General features: G+C 41.1%; 1 protein-coding gene across 2 annotated transcripts in view; it reads right to left on the reverse strand.

The window, feature by feature from the left end:
- CTNNBL1 (catenin beta like 1) overlaps nt 1–27,269 on the reverse strand; it is a 167,093-nt gene that overhangs the window by 119,903 nt on the left and 19,921 nt on the right. The window contains exons 1-4 of one of the 2 annotated variants that reach the window (XM_019625081.1): nt 17,726–17,811; nt 17,148–17,336; nt 13,155–13,261; nt 4,089–4,228 (exon numbers count right to left, since the gene is read on the reverse strand). In XM_019625081.1, coding sequence (XP_019480626.1) covers nt 4,089–4,228; nt 13,155–13,261; nt 17,148–17,231 — 331 coding nt within the window. In that variant the 5' untranslated portion in view covers nt 17,232–17,336; nt 17,726–17,811. Of the gene's footprint in view, nt 1–4,088; nt 4,229–13,154; nt 13,262–17,147; nt 17,337–17,725; nt 17,812–27,269 lie in introns of those variants that run through there. The other variant, XM_019625080.1, reaches the window with a different exon arrangement.

The raw sequence follows: 27,269 nt of genomic DNA on the forward strand, positions 1-27,269 counted from the left end.
CTTCCTAGTCCTTATTTTCCAATTCCCATAGTAATTCTTCACAAAATCTAACAGGACAACTTTGCAAGTCCTCTTGGCTTTCTAGAGTCTGAGAAAACTAAGCGGTAATTTAGAATAGCGCTAACGACCACTCCCTAAAATTATTCCAGACAAAAGAAAGAGTTGTGCCATCAGCACTAGTGATCCACCTGGTAACAAACGAATTTCTCCCTTCCTGCATATTAGCATGCAACCCACTGGACTGAGGCCTTAAGTTAACATTACAACGAGACCTCATTTTTCTGAATCACAAACGGACGGAGAGAAAGTAGACTTTGAATAAATTGGGTTTAGATTACTCAATATTTTTTATTAAAGAATAGGGCACTTAGCTGGGAAGCAGCAGTCGTGATTTTTTTTTTTAATAGACCCGAGATCTGGTAAGTGTGTTGTGACTCCGTGAGCAGCCAGCAAGAGCATGTCAGCGTCCAGGATGTGAGGAATGTCAATTTCCACTGCAAAGGGAGAGGCCATGAAAATAAACTCTCATTTCCACATCTGTCAAAAGCTTACCCATCTCCAATGCCCAATTACCTAATCAGCCCCAAGTCAGAGATGACCCACACCTTCTCAGAACTCCAGTGGCCTTTCCTGAGTATAACACTCTATGGGCACTTATCACCACATATAGTAATTTGAGTGTTTTTGCTATTGACTAGAGTTACTATTTCTTGTTTCCCTAATGGAACCCAACAGGGCTTATCATACTAAGGAAGTACCTCGGAAATGCCTTGACCTACCGCAAGCGCTTTAGAAAGAATTCCACTGACTTGTCACTCACACTGAGAACAAAGCAAACGACATACAAAAATAGGACACTTATGGATCTGGTGCCTTGATTTTTTTTTGGGGGGGGGGTAGGGGTAGCAGAAGGGGTGATCAGTCACCATCAGGGGTTTCATCGTCCCCTTGTATTATTCTTCTTTGTTCCTTTAGGCAAACTGAGTAAATTTGGCTTACGCTGGGCCACAAAAACTGTTTAGCAATACCTTAAGAAAATATCTTTAATAGTACCTCTGGTTTTCGTTTTCAGCAGAAACGCTCCAAAAGGTTCACAAAGAGGGGGGCCGGGGGAGAGGGAGGCTCCGTGCATGTTTCAATGATTTACTTTAAAGGAAAAACTGTTTGAAAAAGCAGTATTGCTCACAGGCAGCAGCTGTTGGATCACACCCACCTTGTGCTCTCGCCGAATGCATTCAGAGACCCTTCAGTACCGTGTGAGGAGCGTGCCCCTCCCTCTCTGCCCCTCACCCCCCCAGAGGTGCTCTTCACAGACCAGAATTCCACTCTGCAGCCAACTCATGGCTGGGCTCCAGCCTCTCGAGGGAGGCAATGGGGCACAGAGCGCTGACAAGCCCTCACCAGCAGCACTGATGCAGAGCGCCAGAATAAACTCGGAAGCTGCTGCTCACGGTTGAAAGGACGAGGCACAAGCTGTTTTCTCGCATCCTCTGCCTCTTAAGGTTACAACAAACCAGCCTCTGATCCAATTAAAATCCCTATCGTTTATGTTTCCTCAGAGAAGGACAAAGCAAAGATGACCTGTGCTTGCTGGGAACATAACCAGCCATGGATGGTCTCGGTGGATAGATGAAGAGTTAAAGAAAGATTAAAAATTTAAGTCATGACTGCCATGAAATTGTTTATTCATGGTAAGGTGTTTCGGGCAGTTACAGCTGTACAACAGTAAACTGTTAGCAACCGTTTCCTGAAGAAAAATTTCCATTATAGATCACAGATAAGACAAGCAGCAGAGTGCAATGCTGCTGAGAGATCAACATTCCTACCGATAGAAGATCCGCTAGATACAAGTCAAGAGGGCCGACCCTTTCCTGAAACCACTTTCAGGAAGAATTGTACTTTGAGGAGGATGACATTTACCCTAATTGCTGCATCTAATTAAAATTAGGTAATTAAAAGAATTTCAAATGCACTTTAAATTTGATGTAGGGCATAATTAAAAATCAGATTTAAAAAAATATCATTAGGGCAGTAGGGTGAAGGCTGGCATACAAGGGGGGGCGGGGAGAACCAGTCTACTCTCAGAAAACAGGAGGGAAATGGCAGTCTGTCAAAGTTATTACAGGGGAACTTGCTTTTTTCCTTTTTAAAGACCAGAACTTAACAACTTGGAACATCTGTGCCCTTGTGTCTCCCAAGTATACCGACGCCGAGTAGCACTTCTCGTGTCAGTCTTCTCCTCAGCAGGAACTGGGCTGGGGAATCAGCAAACTGTCAACATCTTCGGAAACCTGCTACTATGATTTTGAGTGTGCAGGAATAGAAAAATGGATGAGAGCTGTGTTTCCAGAAACAAACTAGGTGATTTCTGCATTAATACACATGGTAATGAACGGCTGACGGCAACTCTGTCAGGGACGGAGTAAATCCTAGAGGGAGGAGACTCAAGGTGTGCTAGAATGAACAACGGGCTGGAAATCGGGGGCCTGGAGTGCCAGCCTCAACCTCAACCGCTCGCTGTGCAACACCTGGACCTCGGACTTATCACTACAATAAATATAAATAAATAAGGCACTGGGCTACGTCATCTCTAAGGTCTGTTCAGGTTCTGAAAATTGACCATTCTGTGGAGGTGAACTGAAATGTCAAGTTGCAACTAGAAGTCTTAGTTACTAACTCTGCAAGGAGTAGTTAGCACCTGGAATAGGGCTAACTATACCCAATATATGTTTACTGACGATGCTGTTTGAGCATCCAGGATAGCCTACAGTTCCGCAGGGCCTAGCATAGTGCCTGCAACATAATGGGCACTCAAAACACGTCTAATGAATGAATTCGCAAGACCCTCCACTGAACTCACCCAGAAACAAGCTAATTGACGAGGGTTCTTCCCACATCCCAGAATTCTGCAGTGAACCCTGGGGAACACTCATCAATCTGGGGACTGTCACAGCGATTCTTAATACTGCCTAACATTACATCAAGTATCAGAAATGGCTTAAGATCACCCTTCACGAAGCCTGCATTAAAATTATTCGCTGATTTATTTCTATGAGAATTATCAAGCAGGAAAGAACCTAGTCAGACATGCTCTCTGGAGAGAGATTACCAGAAAGATGAAAATAACATGAAGCAGCAGCAGCTGCCCCATGAATATCACTCAAGCAGACTAACTACACATTTGTCTCTTACCTTCGAAAATCTGGATTCTAACAGAACAGCTACGGCGAGAGAATTTAATGAAGAGAATTTAATGAACGTAACCTGAACCACAGGCACATCCAAAAAACCTTTTGCACTAAAGCTGTGGCACATAGGCTAGCAAAGACAAAGTATAAAATTGTTTCCAAAATCATGACTCAGATTCAGTTAAAAGTAACATTTACTAAATGCCCACTATGTATCGGAAACTGCTTAGCACTTCTATGATCTCCTTTCACCCTCTCAATGCCACTGAAAGGCAAAAGTTATTAACTATACTTTTGCAGAACATACTAAGGGCTAGAGGACCACCAAATTTCACACAAGAGGAGTCAAACCTAGATTATCTGTTTAGGTATAATGCTGATTCCACAAATACTAATGTTATTGTACACCCAAGCTTTTTTTAAGGAATTGGGAATACAGCAGTGGATAAAACAGATAAAAATCCCTGTCTTCCTGGACATTCCAATGTGCTCTCCATCACGGTTTGCTGCATCCTCTAGTCTCAACACCACTGGGCCATCTGCTAGCAGAATGATGTCTATCTAGATCAACATATTCAGATCCTGTCTGGCCTCGCCTCTCTAATGGGCCTCCAAATCAAGATCCTGAAAAATTAATGCTGTTGATGTACGAACAGATACATCACAATGAATTCTAGTACTAATAAGAGCAAATAGGACAATTAAGGATCGCCCAAGATTTAATAATAGATATACACCAGATTTTGAATGAATCAAGAGCAGCGTGTGTTTTGAGATGGGAGGTAATTAGAATGGAAATAGAACACCAGACGTGACGGCAGAGACAGACAGGAGGAGAGAGTAAACAGCATCCCCCCCACCACGTCAGCCTTCCTACTGAGGACAGATCTGAAAGGATATCTGTGTTATCATGTCCCAGCAGGCCAAGAAGGGACTGGACGGCATTCAGCTCCACCAGGAGGTGGTACAGGTCTGGCATGGTGGCCACCACGTGCATCTCCTGAATGATGTCATTTAGGTCCAGCTCAGATTCCATAAACCTAGGAGGAGAAAACAAGACAGCGTCACTGAAGGGAAAGGGGTGCTATCAGCACTGGGGAACAGCAGCACAAGCACAATCCAGCCAGAGAGACAATCTGTCAAAATGTCTACAACAGACCAACCAACGAGCACGCTCATCCAAACATCATACCGTCACACCATTTCCTGGGGAAATTGATTTCCTCATTACAAAAATCAATCTGGGATTCAGGTCTCATTACAGGGTCCCCCCCCTTACTCTTACAGTCACGAGTTGGCTTGTAGAGGCTCCCAGAGCATTTTGCAGCATTCAACGATCTGCCCACGAGTCCTGTGGGTTAGCTGACATTACCCATTGGTGTGGCAGTTCCCTCTGTTGTCCGGAACATAGCTGTCCTACTAATTCAAAGAGGGTTTCTCGCACTTCAGATCAAGGGCCAATTACTCCCCTTACCCAAAGGAAGATACTGAGATTCTGCAGCTATCCAAAACATCCCCTCCATTCCCCCACACCTCTCCCGTGAGCTAAGTAAGAGGTAGATCCCAAGGTAAAGCAGATCTAGTCTTGGGCGTCCTGTAACCACCACACCTTATGTAGCATGATACCTCACTCACATTTCCACACCTGGACCTTTTAGCAGACCTATGCCTGACCCTGGGAACAGAGCTGTGTGTATTCCCCTCTGCAGGCCCTCCCCACAGTGTCTGACATATAAGAAATGACCACTAAGCCTTTGATGAACAAGACAGGAAGGTCTGTTCTGAGGAGGAAATGAGCTGATCCATGTAAAGCAACTGAACAATACCTGACTGAGAGTGACGGAGAGGAATCAGTGGTTAGACTCTGGAGCCAGGATGCCTGGGTTTGAACATGACTTAAGCACATGCTTACTTCGCCTCTCTATGCCTCTATGACGTGGCTTCAGAGCCCTTCTCAAAAGAGCGTCCCAAGAAGAGACGACCAATCAATTCCAGAGTCGGTGGAGGAGAGCAAGCCTATCTGACACTCCTTTTCTAAATAATAAATTTTAAAAAGCTGCATGGTATTCCCTTGTGTAGATGGGCTGTAATTTATTTTACCAATCCCCCTTTGTAGTAATTATTGTGTTAGGATAAATTCCCAGGAACAAAAGTACCATGTCAAAGGGTACACATAACTTAGCAGATTTTTATATATCCTGCAAGCAAAGTGCCAATAGCATATAAAGTGCCTATTTTCCTCTCCTTCTTCAAAAACAGTATTAGCTACTTAAAATCCCCTATAATTTGAGATGGGAAATTTATCCAATTTTATTTTACATTTATGATACTAAGATGGTTAAAATTTCGTGTTTACTAGCTATTTGTAATTGTTCTTTGCCCATTTTATATCAGGGATCTCATCTTATTTACTGATTTATAAGCACTCTATAGATTAAGAAAATTAATTTCTGCCCTATGCTGCAAAAAAAGAAACCAGAGAGAAATATTTGCGCTTTCATAGTACATTGTACTTTCCGACATAAAGGTTTTTAAAAGTTTAAGTGGTCAAATCTTTACCTTTGTGAACTTTTATTTCACATGTATCCTAAGCAAGGTTTTTTCTATGTTAAGATCAGATATGGTTTATGGTGTACTTTGATGTTCATACATAGTTAAATGTTTAGGAGTAAATAAGTCTGAAATTTATTTGAGTGTATGATATAGGGCAAAGATCTAACTTTATTTTCTATAAATGTTTAGCCAATTGCCTCCGCAGTATAATCTCTTTTTTCTACAGATCTGAAGAAATGCCACTGCTATCACACACTACATTTTAGTGTGGACTCTAACCTGTTTCTCGGCTTTTTCACTCCATTTCATTGATTTGTCTGCTAATTCCTGAGCCAGGACCACAATTCCACATCGTGATAGTATATTTTATGTCCGTTATTGCAAAACACTCCCTTGTTAGTCTTTGTTTTCAATGCTTCTTTGCCTATTCTCACCTGCTTATTATTCCAGGTAAATCTCAAAATTATTTTTGTCACGATTCCCCCGCCTCCCATACCACTTTGTTTTTAAGGCTCCTTCCACTGTGCTTACAAATAGATTACCTTTTTGGACTCCTAGTTCCTCATCACCTAATGTGCAGAAGCCCCATCAGAAGAATCATGACTTGGAAGGGCCGACATTCCATGGGGCAGTAAATCTACATAATCTTTTCACCTAATGGGCTCAGCAAACCTCTATGGCTTATTTGCCTTAGATGGGTACTTAAAAAAAAAAAATCTGATTTCTGAAGAGTAACTTGACAAAAGATTTTTACGGCTCACCAGGAAGAAGTGGCAAGGGAGATTGGGCACCAAATAATAATAAACAAAATCATGTTGCGTACAAGGAAAAGATGTGGGGACTTGGGTGATAATGAATGAATGAATGAATGAATGAATGAATGAATGAGAGCCTGGATAGAAGGCTCTGGTGGTATCCTACAGGGCTCTGTCCCTCGGCCTGTTTAGATTCACTATATTATTTTTTAATTCTTTTACATTTTTTTATTGGGGAACAGTGTGTTTTTCCAGGACTCATCAGCTCCAAGTCAAGTAGCTGTTTCATTGTAGTTGTGGAGGGCACAGCTCAGGGGTCCATGCGGGGATCGAACCGGCAACCTTGGTGTTATGAGCACTGTGCTCCAACCAACTAAGCTAACTGGCCGCCCCCTTACTTTATTATTTTTTGATCAATGCCTTGAGTGAAGATATATAAAAGGCAAACTTAACAAATGTCACGTAACACAAAATTTATAGAGAAAGCGAACACAGCAGCTGACAGAATCAATTCCAAAAGTTCCTGACAGGCAATGACGATGGGCTAAATCTAACAAGAGGAAAATTACCTAGGATCCACACAGAGAGCTGCATCGAACCAAAAAGTCAAGTACAAATGCAGGGGGCGGCAAAGTTACAGTTTAATAAAAGCGCGTGTGTGGAAAGAACTTGGTGGCTTTAGTCAACTGTAACTGCAGTACAGCTCAGACCAGCAGACAATTCTGCCAGGGCAGAGACTGCTTCTTATTCACCTCTGGACACCCAGCACTGGGCACTCTCCTGGGTCCACAATTCGTAGATGACTGCAAATGAAGGAGCAGGGGACAGTGGCTGCCACAAAGGCTGCCGTGGTTTTCGGCTGCTTGAAAGAAGACAATATAGAGTTATCGTGCTGATTAGATGACCCTAAAAGTATGTGACATCTGTTAGGGGAGCCATACTTTAGGAGGGAGACAGAAACTAATTCGGGAAAACAACTAAGATTATAAGGAGTCTAGAAGTCCTCTTCTGTGAGAATTTGTTGAAATTATTTTTCATTCTGAGTTGAAATCTTAAGAGTCAGAGCTGCCAAGTGATGAAACAGGTTTCTTTGGAAAGTTAGGTCTTTCTCACTAGGGATAATTAATACAGGGTGATATTTTTAAAAATCAAGAATTGGGAGGGAGGATGACTGTACCTTTCAGTCCCTGCCAACTTTGAAATTCTTCAAAATATGCAGTTTTAACCCACTGTTAAGTTTAGAAGTCAGAAAATTATCAAAACAAGCAGACACTGAACTATGAGCAGGGAAACATAAAAAAGAAAGTACCACTGGGATCTGGTGTTACATGAGTAACAAGATGGAATGGGAAATGCCTGAACTTGGATATACAATTACCTGGGTCGCACCCCCAGACACACTATTTACTGGCTGTGTAACCATGAGCAGTGTGTCAACGAGTATTTATTAGGTACATACTAGGTGCCTGTCACTGAGCTAGGTACTGAGGATATAACAGATTAACCAAATAATCCCAGGTTCTATCCTCACGGAGCTCCTGGCCTAGCACAAACAAAATCAATTTATTACAATTAATTGTAAGGATGTCCGATGTTGTCCAAGAGAATTGCCTTTGGAACACAGAGCACGCAACCCCAACCCGGTCAAAGGAAACAGAGAATATTAACTAACCGCTCTCTAAACCTCAACTTCTTTAATCTTCCTAGCTGAAATATAGTGAGGATTCAAAGAGATAATAAATGTGGCTCAACAAATCTAAGTATCCTCAAGTTTGCTGTGCTGTAATAAAGAAAATTTTCTTCTCTTTGTGCTGACAATGTACAAGCCCACTCATTTAAAGCACACATGATAATATTTGCAGAGAGCCATCTAGGGCTTAGGCCAGCGGTTCTCAACCTTCCTAATGCCATGACCCCTTAATACAGTTCCTCATGTTGTGGTGACCCCCCCAACCATAAAATTATTTTCGTTGCTACTCTATAACTGTAATTTTGCTACTGTTATGAATCATAATGTAAATATCTTTTTGTTTTCCGATGGCCTTAGGCGACCCCTGTGAAAGGGTCGTTCAACCCCCAAAGGGGTTGCAACCCACAGGTTGAGAACCGCTGGCTTAGGCATACCGTCAGCAACAGATGACTCACAGCTGGGGGAGAGGAGCACGTTTTTAAAGGCCAACGGGAAAGCAATAGAGCAACATATTAAAACAGTAACCCAGGCTGAGATGGGGTCATCAACTCCGTCTGGTTATGATGGAAAATGCTCTTCTAGCCTGCTCAAGCACATTTGCTTCAGACCAGCAGGATGTTCTCCAACCATAAGATTAAATACTAGCAAATGACCAGCAAAGTTTGAAAATACCCATAAAGCAACAGAAGCTGATGTGTCCTCCTGCAAACACAAAACCAGCTATCAAAGCATAGGGATCACGATGCTTCTTCCAACCAACTCTAGCAGCGGTACTCAAAGTGGGGTCCTGGACCCCAGAGTTGGGGTAGAAGGTGGTGGGAGATCCTTTTAGGGGTCTGCAAGATCAAAATTATCTTCATAATAATTCCCAAACATTACAGGCATGCCTTGTTTTATTGTGCTTTGCTTTACTGAGCTTCACTGATATTGCATTTTTTTACAAATTAAAAGGTCTGTGGAAACCCTGAATCAAGCAAGTCTATCGGTACCATTTTTCCAACAGCATTTGCTCACTTCATGTCTCTGTGTCACATTTTGGTAATTCTCGCAAAATTTCACACATTTTCATTATTGTTATATTATGGTGATCTGTGATCAGTGATCTTTGATTGTTACTAGGGCAAGACCCTCCACCAGCGAAAATGTTACGATTCACTAAAGGTTCAGATGATGGTTAGCATTTTATTAAGCAATATTTTTTAATGAAAGTATGTACATTGTTTTTACACACATAATGCTATTGCCCACTTAAAAGACTACAGTGTAGTATAAATATAACTTTTATATGCACTGGGAAACCAAAATATTCATGCGACTTGCTTTATCGCGACACTCACTTTATGGCAGTGGTCTGGAACCAAGCCCACAATAGCTCCGAGGTATGCCTATATTTACCTTTCTCGCTCTCATTCTCTCAGGAGTGCACACTGGAGTTTTCCAGAGGGCTACACAACATGTGATGATATCATTGCCCTGACGGCTAATGAAATGTGTGCTTGTATATTCTAGAATTTTCTAAGATAAACACTTTGGGGTGTACTCATACTTTAAGAGTAGAAAGGGGTCCTGAGATTAAAATGTTTGAGGAAGACAAAAATAAATACATCTGCCCCTGCAAAACTAAAAATGAGAACTACTCATGGACTCACTAGGGAAATAGCATTCTCTACTCAATGTGATGTTTGGGAGAAAGATTACACAGTGCAAGGTAGAGGCTGCATAAGGAAAATTGTCAATTGAATCTGAAATGCAGCCAAATGAAGAGAGGCATTTTTGGGTATGCAATCAAAATGACAATTGCATACATGGGAAAATAAATTTGAATGTTTCTGATCTCAACCGGAAAGTTTCATTCAAATATGCTCTAGCAATTTTCATCTTAATTGCACCTTGCTGGGCTAGAGAATTATAAAAGACATAGCACCAGTAAGCATTCAGGAACTCAAGGTTAAAACACAATGTAGTTTCACAACCACTTTTGAAAGGGGGGGGGGGAATATATATATATATATATACATATATATGTTCTTTATGCATAGTTTCAATTTTCAAATGTTCAGATTTAAAAACTAAAATATATAAACTTCGTCTGGATAGAAAACACTGTTGGGTTTTTCTTTTTTAAGAAAATAACATTTTCTTAAAGTCAGTTTATGCATTGTAACACTAGAGCATCTGTGGTATCTTAAGATGTGGTACATAACCTGCAGGAATTCATTGCTCTAAAATGACAGAAGAAAACCTACCAAATGGGCAAAGGTAATGCTGGTGTTCCAAGAAGTAAATTGGATTTCTTAAATTTCCAGTGTTATCAACCTATGGCATAGCTTCCTCATAATGTATCCTTAGGCCCCAAGCAATAAGGATATAATCAAGATGACAGCGACTACCTAAGATCTTGTGTTTACTGAGCACCTACGGCATGGCAGGTACTGTGTTAGGTACTATAAACAGAGACAAACAAGACACAGTCCACCTCCTCAAAGGACAGAGTCTAAATGCAGGAAGGCTGCTGAGTAAAAAAATAATAAAACAGATGGCAAAGATATTCAAGACTAATCATGTTCATTGTGGGCAAACACAGGGAAAGAGACTTGGTAGAATAAAAGGATACAGTGGGGAATGTGGCAGTAGCTATCAAGTTTAAAATGCACATACCCTTCAAACTGGGAATTCAACATTTATCCTATAGAAATACATTTTACACTAAGACGCATGTACACAAAGGTTCACTGCAGCATTGTTCATAAAAACCAATATTTAAAATAACCAAATGTCCATAATAGAAAAACAATAAATAAGTCATTGTATCTACAAACCATGAAATACTATAATATAACCAGTCACAAAAAAATAAGGTAAATACTCATATATTAACATGGAAGGATCTGTTATATGACTTAAAAAAAAACCAAGGTACAGGATATGTACAGTATGATTTAGGTAGGGAAAAATATTTGCGTCTTTACATACACAGAGTGTCAAAAAACGTATAAAACACACTTTTAAGAAAGGAAAAAACTGTATTAAAATTATGCTGATGGTAACTACTTTGAGCACCTCTTGTAATTGCAGAAGTCAAACGTGACTTGTATTCATCTTTGTTATCGGTATATATTGAGTATTACAATATTAATATAGTTTTTCCTTTCTTAAAATATGTGTACATTTTCTTGGCACCCTCTGTATATGTAAGTAAATAAACAGAAAACAATCTAAAAGGGCACTTGCTGAAGTGTTCACAGGGGAATCGCTAAGTAGGGAAATACAAAGGGCATCAGTCCAGGAGAACTTTCAATTTTTACTCTACTTATGTACAGTTGGTATTTTTTACAATGACAATCTATTCACGTTATTTGTGTAATCAAACACACACACACACACACACACACACACACACACACACAGTGCAGAATGACAAATGCTACTGTCTGGTGGAGGTCAGCACAAAACCTGACAGGACTCTGGTACTGGAGTCTAGCTACTTCTACCATCAAAGAGAACTGTGGCCCTGGGTCCAGTAATTGGTTCTCCTCTCTCTGCCTCCGCATCCAGAGTACAGACAGAACACCGTGGGCCACATGAGCCTTCCCGGTTGCCATGAGGACTCAATGACCTCTGCTACCTCTGTGCCTTTGTTCATGCAGGTCACATTGTGTGGCATGACTTTCCATGTTCTTTTCTGCCTATTAAAATCAAAATCATTCTACAAAGCCCAGTTCAAACACCACCTCTTCTATGACGCCCTCGATAGCCCCCCACTTGGTATTCACTGTTTCTCCCTCTGTGTTCCCACAGCACGGTGTTTGTATGTCTTTTGAAGTATATCTCCTTCTACCGTGCATTTATATAGTCAGTCTCCCTAAAACCTACAAACGTGAGTGCAAAGGCTGTACTATCCAACTCTTAATTGCCTACAGGCCTTGGACACATTAAGATTCATTAAAAGTGTATGTCCTGGGAGGGAGAAAGACAAGGAGGGAAAGCGAGATTTAGGACATTAAAATCTGTATAAATATGAATATCCCTTCAGTTAGGATTGAAAACTGACAAGAAGATACCAGATTCCTCCTTACAGCACTTCACAGTGCACCGGGCAGTCATATGATTATCATTTCATAAGCACGTACTATGTGCCAGGTACAGAGCTAAACACTTGCCATTATTCTCATTTAATCTTCACAACTCTGTGAAGGAGGTATTATTTCTTTATACAGATGAGACACTCGAGGCTAAAAAAGGAGAAGTGACTTATGCGAGGTCAGGTGGGAGTCATACCCGTATTTGTCTAACCCCAAACAAAGCCTTCTACATTTTCTCAACAGTAAAGCTATCACGAACAGCACAGTCAAGGTCAGTTTTCTTTGGGCCTCGAGAAGAATAATGTAGAAAAGAGTTAACATAACAGGTCTGTTCTTTAGAAGGGCCTGGTCCTAGGCTGGCATCTAGGAACTTGGTTTTTAAAATGTTCCCTAAGTGATAAGGTTGTTCTGCCCACCTGGGGGACTGAACCTCTGCCTTCCTTCGGGAAGTCTGGAATTCTGGTAGTCGTCGCTGCAGAGAATGCCTACATGACTTGTTCTCAATAAATACTCTGGACTCAGAGTTTCGCACAGGCTTTCCTGGACAGAGAAACTGCACACGTGTTGATGTAGTTCACTGTTGGAGAAGGGAGCATGCCAGCCTGACCCCACTCAATGTGGGGAGAAAACTCAGGAAGTCGGTATATGAATTTCTCCCCACTCTGCCTGATGTGTCTTTTCCCCTGGCTGAGCCTGTCGTACACACTCAGTACCACTGACTCGGAGTCCTGTGGGTGCTTCCAGTGCTCTCCCAAACATGTGGGTAGTCCTGGGACTCCTAATACAAATCATAAAAACCAAAGCCGACAAAACAAACAAACAAAACACAAAAATAGCGAACAAAACACCTCAGAGGAAACAGGGTATCAGCAAGACAGAGCCTTACTTCTCTGGGTTGTCTGGAAACTTGATCCGCAACTCTTGGTTTTTGTATGATCTTTTTTCAAACGTAAGGATCATTTTCTTCACTGAGCTTTCATCCAATGGTTCCTCCTGGTATAAAGGGACAAATGCAACAATTTCAGTCCAAAGGGATTTCTCATCCACGTATTATTACTTTTTTCCATGGCTCTTACATGCCATTCTGCCACTCATCTTTCTGGGTTAAATGTACAGTACAAATTTTATCTCCCTCACCAGAGTGAGGGTTAAGGGTGTACATCACATGCTACTTTGTATCACTCTGTGTATCTCACGTCTAGTACAGGAAGTTCGGTTTAAGGTGTTTACAGACTCAGTCATTCAACAAATATTTCTCGAGCATACTATATGGCATGGAATAAGCAACAATGTTAGGTAAATATTATTTAATATTTATCTTGTCCTTCTCCTTTGTTGTGCAGGTAAGATAATACTCAGAGGTTTAAAAGAACTGTTCAGTAAGTGACAGTGGACCTCAATCTTTTCCCTACACAGGGGTCAGCAGACTAAGGTCCACAGGCCAAGTTCAACTCACTGCTGATTTTGGTACAGACCATAAGAATGGCTGTGAAGGGGCCAGCCGAGTGGCTCAGTTGGTTAAGAGCTTGCTCAAGAGTGTGAGCTCTGAGCAACAGGGTCGCCGGTTCGATTCTCAGCCCGAGCTGAGCTGCCAACAGCAGCCTACAGGTGGCAGGATGGCTCAGCTCAAATAAATAAATAAATAAAAATAAAAGAATGGCTGTTAATCAATAATAGTCACTGCTTTGCATTTCTTACACATTACTGTATCTGGTCCTTACTAGCTGCTGAGAAGGGACACGGACAGCTTCTGAGAATCCAGATTAGAGCATCAAGAGTTAGAGGAAGCTCAGAGGAAGCATTTAAAAACTAGTAGGCCATACAGCGCTTTCTTCATACACTGGAATAATACCTATGAAGGTAAATAAAATAAATTTTTGAAAACGGAATCATTTTCCCCAAAAAATCTATACTAAAACTTCAGAAATATTTTCTCTTCGGTTTATTTTCCAGTTTAATGTAATGTGCTGCAATGCACTCTGCCTAATATTCTCCCAACTCCTAACTTCAGAGCTTTGTAGTCACTGACCATAACTCACACCTAAAAGCAATAAAGAAACTGCTATTAAGAGACCCTGGAAAACACTGAATCATCCGACAATTTTGTAAACACACTCGAAAATGTTAGCTATTATTTTATTAAAGTTCGATTTTCACGTATTGGGTTTTAAGTGGAAAACAGCTATAAATTCATTTCAGGCATGACACATTTCCTCGATTTTTATTGTGACTCCTGGGTCCTGGGGTACCCTGCTGGACCCCGGCGCCTCCCCAGTGTCTACAGCTTAAAGGGAGGTTCCTTAACATGGTAAAAACGGAAGTCAGTGCCGTGGCTCAGTCAGGACTCAGAGCCCCACTGCTGACCAGCCACGTGGCAATGTTCCTGGACTGAATATAATCCTCAAACTCTCACCAAGTCCAACTGAGTCCACCTCATTAAGTCTTTCCTGCATCCATCCCCTTGGCATTTAGAATAAAATCCCAAATCCTTCACATGACCCATATAAGGAAGGTCTGACAGGATCTGGCTCAGATAACCTTTTTTCCCCAAACTGGGGAAAACGCCCGTGTTGGTGGCCCATTTCTAGTTGTTCAATGCTGGCTCTCTAATGCCCATCACAGCGTCTGGCACAAAGCAGGCATCCAGTGAAGATCTACTGGAGGGAGGGAAGGAGGGCTGAAATATTACCTGTATCTTCTAAGGTCATAGAGATGACCTTTATGACCTATAGTTTATAAAACTGTTTTATAAACTATATGATACTATATTAATGTAAGCTGGTATTCTTACTATTAGCAATAGGCATGATGTACCCAACGTACCACTAGGATTTAACTAAAATCATCTAAATTTCTAGGAAAGGGTTAAATCACTTCCAAGCAACTTCACAATCGACTGCTTTGCTTTTCCTTGGCTAACATCTTGCCCACCCTGTAGGAAAAAAACCACAGTAGTGTTAATATAGCTCTCAAGGGATTCCCCAAGTCTTAGCTTCTCCAGGGTTTGGCCTTCCCGCCTTTAATTTCTCTCCAACACTGGGGGGAAACTGAATGATCCGTCTTAGTCATCGGCCACAGCACTATCCCCGATAGCTCAACGTCAGAAACCAGAGGGAGATTTCAGAAAGATGAATGCGGGTGATGGAGCACAAAAAGGACAATAATATTTTACAAGTTCACGTGACTTTACAGGGGCAAACATCACTTGTTTTTCATCAAACGGGACTTTGGTGGCAGTGAGAAAATAACTCCTGGACTTGCAGCCATCCATGTGTCATTTTTACAAAGCGATCTCTTTTTCCCCTGTCCCTTAAGAGAAGGGCTGGTCCCACATTACATTTCTGTCTCCCAGGCTAGAAACCATTTACCCGTGACAGCTACTGGCCTGATCCTCCGGTACCAGCTCGGCCCTCCACGGGAATTATACCTGCCAATTAACTGCTGCTGCAGGGCTAACAGATTGAGCAGAAGCTAGTGATGGGGGAGGGAGGGAGGATGTGCTACACATACTGTTTGTCTAAGCCCCGCAGGGCTGCTGCCCTCAGAGAGGAAATTCGGGACTGTCTCCCACCACAGATTTCCAAAGTGTCACCATCTTTTAGGGACAGGCCCCCAAATTAGCACTGGTATAAATCCTAATGAGGAGAGAGAGTTACTGTCAAAACACAGTAAAGACCTTTTGGAAATATGAATCCATTTTTTTCTTCCTCTCAGATTCACACTCCAGCTTCATTTTTTAAATCCAAACTTAGCATCACATCTTTGAGGGAAGCAAAAAAACAGCTGGCTCTTAAGAATCTATTTCCATAATTCATATTGAACAAAATGCCAGAGTGAAATAACATACAAGTTAACACTTAAGGATTTAAAAAGACACAAACGGAAGGTCATTCTATTTTTAATCACTGATATTTTACCTCTACTCTTTTTCAGCTTCATTCATTCATTCATTCAATAAATATTTATTAAGGGTCTACCAGCTAGGCACTGCTCTGAGTGCCAGAGATGCAGCTGTGAGCCAAAGAGAGCCAGTCCCTGTTTTCACAGGTTGGGGAAGGGGCCACAAATGAGTAAAATAAACAAACAGGAAATTTCGGATCGTGTAAGTGCTGTGACGAGACTAGACAGAATAAAGTGATGAGAGAACGAGAGGATGACTTGCTGGGCTACCTCAGAGATGGAAAAGGCTGCTCGAGGAGGAACTATCTGCACTGATACCTGAATGAGAAGAAGCCAGCCATGCAAAGCATCAGGGGAAGAAGAGCATTCCAGCAGAGGGCACAGAAGTAAACGGGCCCAGAGGCAGGAACCAGTGCAAAGGCCCTAAGGCATCTCGAGGACCAGCCAGCGGAAAGGCCCGTAGGCATCTCTTCCCCTAAACTGTATTTGTTTCAGTAACACCTAAATACCTAATCCCTTAGCTTCCCCTTGAACTTCTCTAATTCTGCCACATTGCTAATGCCGTTTCAACTGCCTGAAAAAGTCATCTTCCACTTGTTTCCTTTCGAAGACTACTGACTACATTCAAGAATGTAAGCACCTTCTGTGTCCTCAGAATGGTCTCAAAAGCCTCCCTGACCCTCCTCAGTCAATACCAACAGCCCCACAGATCAGGGCTTGGGCCTCGATTATAACATAACCCAGAATAATTTAAACACTCTATCTGTAATGTTCTTTACACTTTGCAAAATGCTTTCCCAACTCCATTATCCCCCTCAACCTTCATGTCAACACTGTGAATAGTATTCTTAGCCCCATTTTTTTTTACAAATGAAGCTGGGAAGCTCAGAGAAGTGAAGCACTTGGCCCCAAGTTACACTCCACTGAGACTGGGTCAGGGTCAGCCATCTCAGCTCCCAGACCATCTCTGCCACGTCACCTCTTCCTCTTCCTCCTCGCCCTCTCTGTCGATAATCTGAAGTAGCCGTTTTTTGTCATCGTCTGCTTCTTCTACCACAGTCATTTCCTCTTCCCGGTAGCGGCCACGTTCTCGGGTGCCAGCTTGTCTCCGACGCGTTTTCAGCTCCTCCTCCTCATCATCCCGGGGACGTTTGGTGCCCCTGTTGGGCTGAGAAAGACAAAAAGGAAACATAGGACTGTAGAGTTGGAAAAGACACAGAAGGGCATACACAGTAACTATTCTAAAAGCTTTCAAGAGTTCCCCAACTGAAAAGCACCATGGCATATTAATTTCTCCCGCAAAATGGAGTAAAGCTCTAAGTGGTATTTTTCAAACACTCAGTGAGTCTATAAATACATGATGACAGTCACCTATAAGGCAGTTGGCTTTTTTTTAACAGGATTTTTTCAATATGCAAAGTTTTACTATTTCACAAAAGTTCCTGTGTATGCAAGAATTATAGGGAACAAAGCCACTTTGAGGTGGGGACACTATGTTAGGCTCAGTTCACTTGTGACTCAAAAAAAAAAAAAAGAAAGAAAAAAGAAGCCACGTACCTTGTGGTACCTTGTGGGTGACTTTAATACACACAATCCCCAACACAAATCCCTCAGTACATGGTTTTAATTCATGTGTGAGGAAGATTCCAGTCATTCACAGAGACTAGTACATATGTAATTTCCAAGGGTCTACCGCACTCCAAATTCCTGCTTCACAGAAGAGGAGAGTAAGACCCAGAGGTCAAGTATTACCCAAGGTCACAAAACCAGCAGCAACACGGAAAGAATTGGCACTTCCTGACTCCCACTCTTGGGCTCCTTTAACACCGCAATCCATGAAGGAGTTCTTAGTTGTTTTCCATTAAATTGGAAGAAAATGGGGCCACTGCTAAAACGGGCTTCAAAGTTGAGAAGAAAGAGCCCTGCGCTAGACATCACACAGCCCCGGGTCTCCATTCAGCTCGGGTTACTCACTACTGGTGCGATTTGGGGCACTTCATTTAGCCTCTCTAAGCCTAAGCATCCTCATCTGTAAATAGGGTTTAGAACCCGTTTCCCTGTTAACTTCAAAAGGATGCTTTTGTGTCTGTGTGTTTACCATTTATTTTTTCCAGCTTTATGGAGATAGAATGACACAAAACATTGTGTAAGGCTAAGGTGTACAACATGATGGTTTGATTCACGGACATATTGCAAAACGATTACCCCAATAAGGTTAGTGAACACCTCCATCGCCTCACATAATGACTTTTTCTTTTTTTTTTTTTTTGGTGTTGAGAGTATGTAAGATCTACTCTCTTAGCAACTTTCAAGTATACAATACAGTGTTAACTACAGTCATGCTGCTATACATTAGATCGCTAGAACATATTCATCAGATAACCGAAATTTTGCACTAAAAAGTGAAAAAACTCTAAATTCTAACAGTACTGAACAAATATAAAAATGTTTATTAGGAAGTAACCCACATGATTTTGTTTTCTTCAACATAAAACACTTGTGTTAGGCTCCTCAATAAGCTTTTCTTTCTGTTATAATAAATAATTGCACACACCAACAGTGTGCAAGGTGTGATGTGGTCTGTTACTACCAAACAGAAAACAATGCCACATTTATTGCCAGCTTGCTCAGTTATTTGGTGATAACAGACCAATTTCTATTATACACGTTACACATCTCGCCAGGACGTACGACCCACACTGTTCCGGAACTCTGCTATCCCAATGGTGTGAAGTCATCCCCCTCTGCATGCCTGTCCCCTGCAGGTTCCACATACCAGGTGCTTCAATAAGTCTAAGCAGATGACATTGCTTAGAAAACTCACGTTGGACAATTTGGTTTGTGGGGTACCACCTGCTATTTTTCACTCTGTTCCCAGTCTCCCTAGGATAGATTATAATTTCATCTGATCATATTCTATTTCCATAAATGCAAAAACCTATTATCATTACTGGTCTACTCTTAAAAAAAAAAAAAGACATCAACATGCCCGTAAACACACATTACAAGAAAAAGGAGGTGGTGGTTTTCATGAGAAAAGGGGAAAGAAAGGTAGCTTGATCCGAAGGAGGGCAGGCTCCAAACTAGAAATCTGTAGCTCCCCAGCAGGTAAGGAACTTCAGCCCCTGGGAGCACTAATTCTTTCAGGCTCATAAAGCAAGCCCTGCTGCGATTCTGATTAGCGTGAGCCTGCTGCAGCAGCCATAGTTCTCCACGGAAAGGAGATTTCTGTATTGTTTATCTCTGAGGGCAGAGAGAAAAGGCAGTGGACCACAATTAAAAGGAGAAAGCTAAGTACTGCCGCAGTTAAGACATGCAAAATAGAAGGAACACTACTAGCAATGTCTCCTTTCAGCACATCTTCCAACTCACTTCTTTAAAACAAACATTTCAGAGGTCAGAGAGGAATTTCATTTTTGCCTCTAGTAATTTCCACTGCAATAGCACTTTCCTTCTGCCGAACTTAGAGCGCTTATTTTAATCCTCACCAACATCTCTAGGGAAGAGAAGGAGTTAACAGCTCTATTTTATAAGCAGGGAGACAGGATGCCTGAGACTCTTCAATCAACTCTTGCAAAGACAACCTGGTGCCTTCTAAGAGCTGAACCTGATCTCTGGGAAATCTGCTAATCTACCATGATTCCAGGGCCCTAACAGAGACAGACCTTAGGGACTTTCAGGCAAGAACATATACCTGTAAATATAAGTCCTACAAGTCGTTGGCCAAGTTAAAGTAATATTCGTTAAACCATTTATTCAACAAATAATTTATTAAAGAATTCCACGGCTTGATGGGTCGTCTGGCCCAGTAGCAGTCTCAGGCTTCCATTAGGGTAATATCTAAACAGAGACACAAGGATAGACAGGGCCGGTATGGATTCTTGAGACAAAAACAGCTTTGTTAATCTTTATGAATAGTCTAAGCACAGTACCCCTCGGAGGGCAACCTTTAGGCGCTCCAGCTATTTCTCCAACTCCCTTCTCCCTCACACGGGGTATTCTGCTTCAGCTTCTTTCAGGATAGCTCTGTGGCAGAGGGCAGCAGAACCTATCAGGATGCTCTAACACGGCTCGCGCACCAACATATAGGCCCCACCTTTCTCTCTCACAGATGGGGAAGCCATTCAGAGGCCCTGATACATTTTATTTCAGCATTTTTCTCTCCCAAGGCATAATTTGAAGAACTTCTGTTCTTTACTTCTCTTCTCAACCCAGATATGAACACTCCAAGCAGAGAAGTTCCTACTCGCTTCTGAAATTTGACCACTCTAAATAATAAAAGTTAGGACTCATTTCTTTAACAAATATTTATTAAGTGCCAACTGTGTATCAGATGCCGTGTTGAGGACTGCAGACGGAAGTGGAAATAAAACAAACACTGTTTTGGGCTGGCGTTGGTTAACTGGCGTGGGATGCCAGAGCGTCCCAGTTCGGATCCCACATATGAGGGCCAGTGACACTGCCCTCTACAGCTAAGATGCTGAACAACAGCTCAACCTGGAGCTGGGCTGCCCTGGGTCGCAGGCGACTGCGTGGGCTGCAGTCCCCTGCTGCAGTGGGTTGCCATGGGCTACCGTATGTAGCCAGCAGCCAGCGTGAGCGGCCAGCAGCCGCAGTGAGTGGCCGTCCAGATCTGCCTCGCCCAAGAAGAGCGCAATGATGGTGCCAGCTTTGGCCAGTGAAGCAACGTCCTCCACAACTAGACTGATGAACAAAACAACAGCAACTTGTCTGTTCCCCTTCCCCCAATTCCCCAATAAAATATTTTTAAAACACACACACACACACACACACACACACACACACACATACACAAAAACACTGTTTTGCTATCAAGGGGCTTAACAGCCTGAGTCTGTCCAATCTAAATATAATGCAAACCATAGGTGTAATTTTAAAATTTTTAGTAGACACATTTTAAAAAGTAAAAAGAAACAGGTGAGATTAATTTTAGTAATATGTTTTATTTACTCCAATATGCCCAAAATATTATCTCAACACGTATAACAAATTACTAATGAGATATTTTACATTCCTTTTTTTAATACTTAGTCTTTGGAATTTGGTAGGCCCATTTTACACTTACGGTGTAACTTCACACAGACCTAGCCCCACTGCATGGGCCCAACAGCATAGGCAGCCATTGGACAGCACAGGTCTAGGGGATTTTCACCTGGCGGGGTTCCTGCTCTCTAATAAACCAAAATGGAACTGTCTTTCCAGTAATACGAAGTGAAATATGGACTCACCTAAAGCTGAAGTTCCATTTGTAAAAGGTCCCCACTAAAAACTGTGAGGCTGACAACACCTTGGCCCGGATATAAACTTCTAGATTACATTTACCAATATTCACCACTGAGAGAGTGATCAGTTATACAAAAGAAAGCAAGAATATGTAAGTGGGGAAGCGCCTGGGAGCTGTCAAACTGATTTCACTACAGAAAAGCTAAAGAGCTCTGATTCCAGAAAGGACTCGCACACTCACCACCTGTCAGAAAGGTCAACAACTCAAGCCCAAGCTCTCCTTGTGTCTGACGCAGCCAATCCCAGAAGGATTAAGTCATTCTTACCAGTCACCTTTGGAGATTAATTTGTTTGGGTACCTGAAAGGTGTTTGGAATCCCTCAGGAAGAAGGAACGACAAAAGGAACTGTTTGTAATAAAGCCATTTCTCTGCTTCTGCTGCCCACAGGACTCGAGAGAAAAAATGATTAACTCTTAACTTCTGATGCACCAGAACTCAGCCTTTAAGAATTTTTACAAGTTTCTACATTCCCTGCCTTACTCCCAACAGGTGGTAAGCAGCAGAAATGCCCACTAAGCATTTGCCACCATCCTACCAGCTGGTAGCCTTTCTAGGATACATAAAGGATTCTCTTTTGCTCAAAGCGTATAGTAAGCTTCAAAATTATACATATATAAGATGCCTTTGCTTTCCAAACATCTTGAAGCCTATTGTGTATGCATGTGTGTGCACGCACGTGAGTGTGTGTGTGTGTGTGAGAGAGAGAGAGAGAGAGAGAGAGAGAGAGAGAATATCCTCCCCCTGGAAATAGAAATCAAGACATCTCCATGAAAGCTTTAAAAGAGTTAAAAAATTAAATAATTGCAATCTGCCTAGGATACTCCCTGCGTACCTAGACAATATCCAACACCTAAGCTTTAGGTTTCATTTTTCCCTCTCTCTCTCTCTTTTTTTTTTTTTTTTAATTAAAAAGCAGTGAGAAGCTGTTGCTATAATGAGGGGCTGTGGGAACACGCAGTTATATTGGGCTCAGAGTAATGCACCATAGGAAGAGGTTACATCACCAGAACCAGCCCTGAATTAAAACTCCACTATAAAACCAGCTCCTTTTCCTCTGAGCATGCAATCTATATTATTGCATTTACGGTCTGTCTTGACCTCAATTAGGCTTGGGGGTGGGGGAGAAAGGAAGGGGACTTCAATAATAAGTGATAATGGTATCATTATGATAAATTATGAAAACACACAGTGCAATTATCAATGTGAAGAGCACATTTGTTCCGGGATATATCAGTGTAGATGTGTGTTGTGTGGGGAACAGCTGAACATAGCTCAATATTCCAAGTTACCTGGCTAAGAAAGGGGATAATTTTCTAAAATGTACTTTCATGCTAATGGAAGAAAAAATATGGTCAATTTTATTAAGGAACTGGGAAAAGGCAAAGGAAATCTTCTACAACCTTATAATAAACCAGGAACTCTTCATCTAGCACCAAGGAGCTCAGATAACTTCAGAAAAGGACCTCCAAAGTGGGGGCGTGAAGTGCTGTTTCCTAAATATCAGACAATGGGAAAGACTCAGAAATTTGACCTGAAAAAGATAATCTAGTTTATCCCTCTTTTTATAGACATAGAGAAATCTGAGCCCAGTGGGGTTTAAGCAGCTTGTATGTGGTGGGGAATAATGCAAGGCTTCTAATCCCCAATACAGTGCTTATGCTTCTTCACTACTACCTAGTCATTCCCAACCCGTTTGCAGCGGTGATCTCCTGCATGAAGAATGAGTCTTAGAGTCAGATTTTCCTAAATTCCAATCTAGTCCCTCTACTTAAGCAGCTCTGGAAAGGAACTTACCCTCTATAGGCTTGAGTGTTTTCAACCTATAAACTAGGAACAATAACCACTTTTATACAGACATGTATGTATGTATATATGTATGTATGCATGCATGCATATAAAGGGCAATGTTTCTAAAGTGCAAGCACAGTTTGGCTCAAAAACAATACATACAGTTTCCTACCTCTCTTTGAAATACTTTATTCAAAATCAAAGAACCTCAAGGTTGGTAAGGTTTTAAAATGAGGATCCTTTTGTTTAATGTCAAAATATTTGACAGACCCCACCGGCAGCTACACTTTCTAGTATCCAATGATTGAGAAAAGACAACAACAAACACATTACTATCTATTTGGTAACACTTTTCATTGAATTTGTGTTTTTAACTCCCACATTTATGGGGGGGGGGGAAGGGAGATACTGATTTTTGAGAGATTGACATTCATTCTACTGAAAATGCTTGTGTACATCTGGATCCACGCCCTCTTGCAATCATTATGAGGCACTAGAGACAGTATAGACTTCAGGAACCGTTGATCTGACCCAGTCACCTGAGTTGTGAATCCCCTTTCAAACACCTCTGCGAGGCATGTGCTAGGGCTTTCCAAACACTTCCACTGACCAGACACTTAACCTCCTCCCTAGATTGAGCCCCCCTCTATCTTTGGATCACTCGGAGAGTTCATTAAATTGAGTAGAAACCTTTCCATTTAGTTTTCCCCCCTCGTCCCCAATCTTTCTCCTTAAAGCAATATGAAACAGGTTTAGTCTCACTCTCACATGAAAAAAATCTTTGGATTATTTCAGGACAGTAATCCTATTTCTTCCTCTCTAATGAGCCTTTTATTTTTCAGAATAAACACTTTCGATATGGAGGGAGGGGCAGGCAACACAGGGGAGAAGGGGAAGTAGATATACAAGTTTCTTCCTACCACAATTTTGGGATTTCATGATTTTAAAGCTTTCTGATACCGCTTAAGATAATCAGACATAGAGAATGTCACACACCCAAGCTTGTGGATGGATTGGTCTAACCGATTTGAAACGCTCTGAAATCATCTGCTGTTAACCTTGCCTGATTACATTTTGTCAGAATAAAAGGGAGTTTTCAAACATTAATTTTTACCAGATGGTAGTGAGTGGCCTGACCCAGAAGTTACAGATGAGCTGCAGTAATGAGTTTTCCCTTGCCTTTGCTGGCTGCACATTCACTGGTGACATTTTACAACTACAACTTCTGGCTCAATCAATATTTGCAGGCATGAAACCTGCCAAAGTTAACATCAGGGATCCTTTGCAAATTTGCTTAAGGCACCAGAACTGAAAAAGCTCACAATCTCTAATGCTGCAACTACCATCGGCCAAAGTTCATAATTAAAAATCAAAGTCGTCAGACACAGAAAATTCTACCCACCTCAGAAGGTGGTTGTGATGATTAAAACACCTCACAAAGGGCCCTGTGTCAACTACAAAGTGCTATACCAATGTAAGGAAATCATCATATTTTTAAGAAATAGCCTAGTGAAAATTCCAGATATCATATATAATTATACATTATGCCTTTGCAAGACTTAAAGCTCAAAAAAAAAAATCAATGAATCATGGCAATTTACTACCTCTTTTTCTGGAAGAAAAACCAGCTGCCAAAAATTCCTCAAGCTCTCAACACAGTCATTACAAATATAAAACAGAACCCTCACTTACTTAATTCCAAATTTAAAAAAAATTATAGGTACTGAGACCACAGTAATTACTGGAAAATGCAGGTTTTGTCAATGTCCACAATGGGGGATGGGATCAATGTGTCAAAAATTAAACTCACCTCCAGTCACACTTAGAATCTTTAATCTGATTGGCTGACAAGTAACGTGGATGTGATTTATGATTTAAATCACCAGTCACAAAGACTCTTACTTAATTCTTCACACCAAAAAAATCTTACTCCTTGTTAAAGCCTGTATATATATTCATATCACCTCCAAAGGGCGTGTAGATTTCTTTTTAAGAGTACAAACTATACTTTAGTGTCCATGATTTATTTTGACATCTTCTCTGATTAATTCTGTAGCTGTATTAGAAAGCTGAATGTTGATTCGGTTTCTTTATTTATCAAGGCTAACAAAGGCACATACTGGTAAAATTGTAGAAGGTAAACTACCTCCATTTTAGCAGACTTATTATGAATGTTTTGTCAGCTACACCAGAACCATCATCATTCATTTATTCACTCAGGAAGTATTTACTGAGCTAATAGAACCTGAACATCACTCTATTAGGTGCTGGAGGGAATAGCAAACATCAGTCCAAAACCAATAAGAAGAGAATTACACGGATCTAAAATAAGTAACATACTACAATACAAAGAACAGCAGGCCAATCATCAGAAAAATCAGGTTTCTAGTGACTCACTTAAGAGTCACATGACCTTAGATAGGTCCTTTGACTTAGCGCTGCATTTATAAAAATGTTCTGCCCTTTCTCTGCTACCTCATAGGATTTTCTTTCATAAGATAAGGGAAGTAAGATTATATAAGATAAAGATACAGGACTTTGAAAAGAAAACAGCCTAGGATTCAATTTCTCTTAATGACTGCTAACTGCAAAGTCCTACATACACAATAGACTTTGAGAATTACTTAAAATCAACTTTTGACAAGGAATATAATCACAACTATCACAAAAGAAAAAATACTGAGTTGCACATAAGCATGTAAAAAGGGACCGAATCTAACTAGAAGTCAGGGAAATGCACATACAAGACCCCAAATAGCGAAGCAAACTTGAGAAAGAAGAACAAAGCTCCCTGACTTCAAACTATATTACAAAGTTATAGTAATTAAATCATTATGGTATTGGCTTAAAAACAGACACACAGATCAGTGTAACAGAATAGAGAGCCCAGAAATAAATCCATACATATATGGTCAATTAATTTACAACAAAGGAGCCAAGAATATATAATGGGGCAGTCTTTTCAATAAATGGCGTTGAGAAACTTGGACAGCCACATACAAAAGAATGAAACTGGACTACTATCTTATACCATACACAAAAATTAACTCAAAATGGATTAAAGACTTGAATGTAAGACTTCAAATCATAAGACTCCAAATCATAAGACTCCTAGAAGAAAACAGAGCTCGTAAGGTCCTTGACGAAGGTCTTGGCAATGGTTTTTTTTTTAAATCTGACATCAAAAGCAATAAAAGAAAAAAATAAACAAGTGAAACTACACCAAACTAAAAAGCTTCCACACAACAAAGGAAAACATCAACAAAATGAAAACAACCTACTGAGTATCTGTATCTGATAAGGGGCTAATATCCAACATGTATAAAGAACTCTTTAACAACTCAATAGCAAACAAATAATCCAATTTTAAAATGGGCAGATGTTTCAGACATTTTTTCCAAAGAAGACATACAGATAGCCAACAGATACATAAAGAGAAACTCTCTACATCATTAATCAGCAGGGAAACGCAAGTCAAAACCACAATGAGATTATCACCTCATACCTGTTACCATGGCTATCATCAAAAAGACTAGAAATAACAAGTGCTGGTGAGGTTATGGAGAAAAGGGAACTCTCATACACTGTTAGTGCAGCGGTTCTCAACCTGTAGGTCACGACCCCTTTGGGGGTCAAACGACCCTTTCACAGGGGTCGCCAAAACCATCAGAAAACAAAAAGATATTTACATTACGATTCATGACAGTAGCAAAACTACAGTTATAGAGTAGCCACGAAAATAATTTGATGGTTGGGGGTCACCACAACATGAGGAACTGTATTAAGGGGCCGCGGCGTTAGGAAGGTTGAGAACCGCTGCTGTTGGTGGGAATGTAAATTGGTGCAGCCACTATGGTAAACAGTATGGTAAACAGTATGGTAAACAGTCCTCAAAAAATTAGAAATAGAGCCGCCATATGCTCCGCAATTCCATTTATGGGTATTTATCCAAAGAAAACAAAAACACTAACTTGAAAAGATGTGTGTACTCCCATGTCTATTGCAGCA

This window comes from Hipposideros armiger, unplaced genomic scaffold (assembly GCF_001890085.2).
Source record: "Hipposideros armiger isolate ML-2016 unplaced genomic scaffold, ASM189008v1 scaffold_613, whole genome shotgun sequence".
NCBI classification, from domain to species: domain Eukaryota; kingdom Metazoa; phylum Chordata; class Mammalia; order Chiroptera; family Hipposideridae; genus Hipposideros; species Hipposideros armiger.